At 37.1% G+C, this 6,874-nt stretch overlaps 1 protein-coding gene across 1 annotated transcript; it reads right to left on the bottom strand.

Moving 5' to 3' along the window:
- Positions 1-597: 597 nt before the first annotated feature.
- Positions 598-6,623, bottom strand: LOC149139536 (glutamate receptor 2.7-like). The gene is made up of 6 exons (XM_089447755.1): positions 6,329-6,623; positions 4,865-6,165; positions 3,659-3,939; positions 2,276-2,307; positions 1,776-2,182; positions 598-1,692 (listed from the first exon to the last, which is right to left on the bottom strand). Exons 1-6 carry the CDS (start codon positions 6,594-6,596, stop codon positions 1,060-1,062), a joined length of 2,922 nt encoding a protein of 973 aa, XP_089303881.1. The 5' UTR covers positions 6,597-6,623; the 3' UTR covers positions 598-1,059.
- Between the last annotated feature and the right edge of the window lie 251 nt (positions 6,624-6,874).

Here is a 6,874-nt window from a genome sequence, read left to right as displayed (position 1 = left end):
TTATTTACATATTAATAAAATAAGATTGAGGTCTTTTGCATGTTTATATTGTCTATTATTCAGTTGTAGATTCTATTTCTCGTTTTTGCTGTAATTTTTTTTATACAAATTGTTTATAGCGTTGAAAACTTAAATTTTTAACTATTTTCTGCCAATTTTATATTTAGAACATTACAATTTCTAAATAAATAAATTCAAATTATACAATTAATTAAAATAATTATATTCAACATAATATAATTTCTAAATAAATTTAAATTAATATAATAAAAATTAATAACCTTATATTATTTTTCAATCTAATTTAAATTAATTTTAATCAAAATATTTGTTTAATAATTCATTTTATCGGAAACAAACTTGATAAGTGTACTTTCACAAATAAATATACAAACCTTGAAAAATATACCAATACCTATGGAGCCACATATTTCTGGAAAAGAACTTAAACCTAAGTTATAGCCATTAAAATGTAGAAATTGATATCTTTACTCTTACACATAAACATGCAAACCTTGAAAAATATACCAATACCTATAGAGCCACATATTTCTGGAAAAGAAGTTAAACATAAGTTATAGCCATTAAAATGCAGAACTTGATATGTTTACTCTTACACATAAATCTACGAACCTTGAAAACATACCAATACCTTACCAGCCACACATGTCCTGATATGTTTAGTCTCGCACATAAATCTACAAACCTTGAAAATATACCAATAGCTTACCAGCCACATATTTCTTCAGAAGTTAAAGATACGTTGGAGCCATTACGATGCAGAAGCAAAGCAGGTGAATATCACCTCAGCATAATGTGGCCATTCAAATTCTCCAACGAGTTTCTAGTCACTCAGAGCTTGCCCTTCAAGGAAGACGTATTTTGGTTGGTATTCACTCGTTATGAATGTCTGCAGTATGGATCGATTGAGAAAGATTTTGTAGCGAAAGATTATGAAACCAACAGCTGAATTCTAAGCATTCAACCTAATGAATTTATATGTCACAAAACGCAAAAGACAGGTTTTGGTTGAAGTTCAAGAATTTTGGTAAAGTCTGCTCATTGTAATGCGTTTTGTGGAACATCTACATTTGACTCGGTCGCTGAAACGGGTTGCGTTCTGCTTGGTGGGATTTCTTCCGTTATCTCAGGTGCTGAAGCGGTTGAAGGGCGAGCATTTGTGTTTTCATCTGCGTCTGGCACATGTGCATGATTCCGGAAGGAGAAGCTTCCTGTGGGCAGCGCACTGGTTCTAAAAGGACTGGTTCCATGAGCGGAAGGGCTACTTGTGAAACAGGGTGTAGAGCATGGACTGTTGCTCGTTCTTGAACCCTCCTTTTGGTCCACGTAGTTCCAGAACAATTTCATTTCTGTGGTCAAGGACTTTAAAGACTTCCCGGCTGATTGATCACCCATTTCACCAGGGCGCTTAACATTAGGATCTCTCTTGAAACTGTAGAGAAGCCGGAAAATGCAGATAATTAGAGCTATCAATGATGTCCCTCCTGTGATTGCGTAAAGACCCCAGAAAATCTGAATGCCCAACGGATCGGAATTTGGATTTCCTCCGGAATCCGTGCAGACAGTGTTACTAAACCACTTGTCTTCAATTTCCTGTATTTCTTTATCCTCTGAGAAAGATAGAACAGCCCTGGAAACGTCAGAGGCAAGGGGAGAACCCTTGGGAAATACCTGTGCAGAGGATCTGTTCAGATATTGGCTATGGAAGAAGCGAAATGCACTGTAGTTTAGAAAAATGGTTTGAAGGAACTTACAAAGCCGAAGCCTGCAGTCCTGTGGATAGGTCCAACCGTTGTATACTCGCATTGAGAAGCTAGAAAAATGCGAACGTAAGGAATCTCGTCGAAAATTGCAGCCACCCCATTCTTTGGGCCCTTTGCGAGAGCCTCTCCTGCTTCCTCTAGTGTCGAATATGGTCGGAGATTTTCTTTGGCGATGCCAAACGCCGGATCCTGCAGGAGGTCACCTATGAAAGACCCTTCCTGATACCCTACTGCTACTCCACTGGCACTGAGAGACGCCACATCTTGAAAAGTAGGTTCCAGTTGTGAAACTGTGAGCATAGATGCCAAACTGGCCGTATAGCTGGATTTCAAAATTAGAACTACAAATAGCCAGATTATAATCACAATTCGGGACAAATGGCTCAGTAACTTCTCTCCTGCAGTACAGTAGACCAGTAAGGCCGAAAAACATTCAAATGGATCATTCTAAATGGTGACAAGGCATTTTAGTTCGAAGGAGAATAACTTACCGTGTGTGAAATACAGCGTCGAGAACGAAAACCTGGAACGGCGGAGCGAATGAAGAAGTTAAAAGATTGGGCTATTCTAAAGCAAAAGGCAGAGGAACAAAATACAGACAAAAACAGAGTATTGCGCAAATGTCAATTAGAAACTAAAACTCATGACAAAGCGCGCATCAAAATATATTTGGATTTTGATTTTCATAAGTGGAAATACCTTTACGAGAAAAACAGAGGCTGCTATTCCTGTTAGCCACAGTAAAACAAAATCTACAGAGGAGTACAAACAAGATTTACAAAATTCTACTTTGACTCTCTGTTTCACACAGTAAATACTATGTTTTTTTCAATCAGTGAAATATTATTTACACAAATTTTGATTTTTTATATATCGTTAAGAGGGAAAATATTATTATTATTATTATTTAATTTTAAGGTCAACCCAGACACTAAATTGGTGTATGAGACCCTTTTTTGGTGGGGACAAGAGACCCACCTCCGTGCAGCTATTTGATTGCTACACACATACTCACCAAATTGGTGTATGAGACCCCTTCTTTGTGGGGACAAGAGACCCACCTACGTGCAGCTATTTGACTGCTAAGTCTACGAAGACATACATATACATATTCTATTTGACTGCTAAGTCTACGAAGACATACTTACTCTACCAGCTCTGAGTTTGAACCTGTGACTTCTTAGAAGGAAACACATGCTCTTAACCATTAGGCCCACTCAAGCTATAAATCAATATAATAATAATGCATATTATTTGAGGGCAATGCAAACTCACATTGCGCAGTTCAACTTTGTATTTATAACTCAGGTTGGGCAGTTCAACTTTGTATTTATCACTCACATTGGGCAGTTCAACCATTTTTATTGGGCATTGATATTTTTTATGGTTTTGATTTACAGATGTGACTGCATCTTACAAATATCAATGGAAGAAAAACATATATTTTTTATGGTTTTGATTTACAGATGTGACTGTATCTTACAAATATCAATGGAAGAAAAACAGAGCATGGTAAAAGAATTTCATTTACTTTCAGGTTGCTTCAGCTTAAAAATAAATTTTACCACTAATTTGTTTGTAATCTTGAAATTTGTTTGTACTCCAAAAATAAAGTGTTTATCAACCTTAAATGTAGTAATTAAGATTATTTCCAACATATTTCATAATTCAAACATTACTAAAATATAATATAATATATAGAAAACGAGAAAATATAATATGTGTAAAATGTCCACCGGTAAACATTTTAAAAAACTAGTGCAATCTCCAAAGATTTCAAGCATTATTATGACAAACAAACTGTGAATGCACACCCCTCAACTACACCATAGAAATAAAACAGTTTACAGATATAAGAATACAGAGTAAAATACCAGAGCAGAGTCACCACTTGGTCTTTGGGCTTTCCTCTAAACTCGGAATTTATTCTATGCTCAAGCAGCCATATCACAATTCCTGTGCATACAAAGAATACGCCTGTTGTGCACCACAGGCCTCGACTGAAAGGCAGCATAAATGCCCAAGTGTGACTCGCTGCCTTTGTTTTGGTTTGTACAACCATCACAAAACCCGAATCTGTATACGGTTGTGTGAAATCAACAAACCTACTCCTATTTGCTAAGATTGTGGTGTCCCCCACTACTGCATCAAATTCCTGTCAAGAAAATTCGAAATCAACAACGACAAGAGTGAAATAACAAAGAATTGAATCTTAAATCTGTCAAGGTAATGTGGTGGGTATGTTGTTTTTTTTTTCATTGGAATTTAAATGTGTGGTGACATGTTTGTTTATATAATGGGGTTGTATTATGATATTTAAATTTATATGGATTAAAATTTGTGCTGTGATATTTAAGATAAGTTAAGATAAGATAATTATATTTATGTCCAACTAATAACTATAAAGTAAGTCAAAGGGACTATTAAGTAAACTGATGTATATACAAAGTTGGAGAATCAAATGGTCTCCTATAAAAGATACAATGCATGAAGTAAATCAATATCTAGTCTTAGCGAAAAAGATCCAGAAGCTAATAAGTTTAATAGACAAGATCGGAAAAACCAAGCTAATAAGTTTGATAGACAAGATCAGAAAAACCAAATTGATACAGTAAACCACATTAGAAAACAAAACAAAAATTGAAATTCAATTCAATCCAGAATCAAGAAACAGACTTGAAAGTAGACTTGATGATAGAATCAAGAAACAGACCTGAAGGTCGACTTGATGGACAAGATGTTAGAAAAATAAGAATTGAAATTACAATTCAACCAAGAATCAAGAAACAGACCTGAAGGTAGACTCGATGGACAAGATGGTTATAGAATGACATTTAACGTAAACTTGATAGACAAGATCACATTAATACAGTGAACCACATGGAAAAAAACAAAAGTTGAAATTGCAATTCAACCCAGAGTCAAAGAACAAACATTAAGATAGACTTGATGGACAAGATTGTTATAGGAGTGCATTTAAGGTATACTGGAAGGACGAAACCTAAAAACCAAATTGTTAAAGTGAACCACATTTAAAAAAAAATTGAAATTGCAATTCAACTAAGAATCAAAGAACGGACCTTAAGGTAGACTTGATGGACAAGATCGTTATAGGACTGTGTTCGGTTTTGGCCCTCTTCAGCATAAGGAATGAGATCATATGGCAGTGCATAGTCAAGCCGACTCAAAACAGCATCAAACACATCTATACAGAAACCAGTGACATGGCTTTCGTTGCGACTTCTATCGAATTTTACTCTGACGAATTCAGTGAACCCATCTTTTATGGGAACCCCAATTCTCATCCTCTTACCACTAGTTGGCTGTACCCAACCTTGAGGCACTGATGTGGATTCTCCAGGCCAAATCACTGGTCCAAGATTGGGAATAGTATTATTATTCCAATACCCAACGACCTGAAAGCCGTTACCCACCATATTCACAATCTCATAAGTAGAACCCACAATTTCCCCATCGTGCATCTGAACGACCCCACTTAAACCTCTAAAATTTGTCTTGAGGAGCTCGCTCAATAACTGTGGTCCTTCCTGAAACACCCCAAGTTCTGTCGAACCTGTTGTATTTCCAACAGCGAATGGTGGAGGTTTTATGGGGTTCCAGGAATTAAAACCAGCAGTTCCCAAATTCCCAATTGCTCGAGCTATCGTCCACACGGCGTCGTATGCGAACAAACCGTAGATATTGAGCTCAGCCTTTTCTTCATCTGGGTTTTCAACTCTAAATTTGCTTTTCCACCTTCTAGTGAAATCTTCAAGATTGCTGGAATTCTGAATATAAGTTTTGACTCCTAGGAGACCTTGCATAGAGTCAGTTGTAGAATCATTCAACATAACATCCCAAAGACTGGTATATTCCTCTGTAGTTATCCAAACATAACCAGCATCCATCATTCCTATTTCATGGGCCGCCATGAAAATTCTCGAACCGAGAGAAGGGCCGACATGGGCAACAAAAACTCTGGATTGCATCGACATTAATTTGTATAGCTCCATTCTTATGGCGTCCCCGTCCGCAGTTGACGATATTGCTGATCTATTTTCTAATTCCGACCCAACATCCCTGAGCGCTTCACTCAATGAGGCGATTGCACCCGAACCGTATTCATGATCCTCGTAAACAGCAGTAACTCTTCTCCAGCCATAAGCCTGAACCAGAGCTGCAATCGCCTTCATCTGTATGGCATCGCTATGTGCCATGCGAACAAAATACGGATATCGGTGGTTGGAGAACAAGGGATCCGTAGCAGAGAAGGAAACAACTGGTACTTGGGCTGCATCGCCGAGATTTGATACGAATTCTGCAACGACAGATTTCTGTGGTCCAATTATTGCTACCACTTCTCTTTCCAAGAGATCAAGCGCTGAATTTGCCCACAAAAACTAAGCATCAAACTCGTAACCAAGATGGAGAAACTGATATTGAAAAAAGAAAAAAAAAAAGATACCGCAGATTGATTTCTTCTGCGAATTTGTAATGGGTTTTCATCTATGGCAGGGGATAAAAACAGAAAAGATGTAACTTACCGGCTGAGGCGCCCACAACCGCATCACCTCCCGAGTCACGAAAGTGAAGAACCAAGCGAGAGCCGTTGAGCAACCGGGTGTCTCTGTTAACGTCTTCCGCTGATATTTCAATGGCGGTTTTGGCCACTTTTCCCACCCATGAATTGTTGTTCAAGACAACGCCTATATTTACCACTCTGTCGTTCTGGGTTGCATTACAATGAAAGGTCCCAATATTGCATATTAAAACGCAGAAAATCATAAACTTTCCCAGAGTTTGGCCCTCCATCTGAATTTGCACAGCTTCGCTGTCTGTTTTTCCCGTCTTGCACACGGATGTTCTATATATTATATAGGCTTGCAAACGGATGTTATATAATATATATATTATATAGGCTGCTGCTGGGAACCCAGTTGTCTGGGTGGATGGTAGATTCTAAGAATATTTAGAAATATAAACTTAAGAAAATGGTGAATTACTAATTATTTTTTTTGTTTACTGTAGATTGTAGATACCAAAAATATTTAAAAAAAAATAATCAATTACTAACTATTCGGAAATTCTCA

This window comes from Pinus tabuliformis, chromosome X, assembly GCF_031772625.1.
Source record: "Pinus tabuliformis cultivar Carrire ecotype Pingquan chromosome X, CPIR1, whole genome shotgun sequence".
NCBI lineage: Eukaryota > Viridiplantae > Streptophyta > Pinopsida > Pinales > Pinaceae > Pinus > Pinus tabuliformis.
The sequence above is the reverse complement of the archived record's forward strand: the minus strand, read 5'-3'. Positions and strand labels throughout refer to the sequence as shown.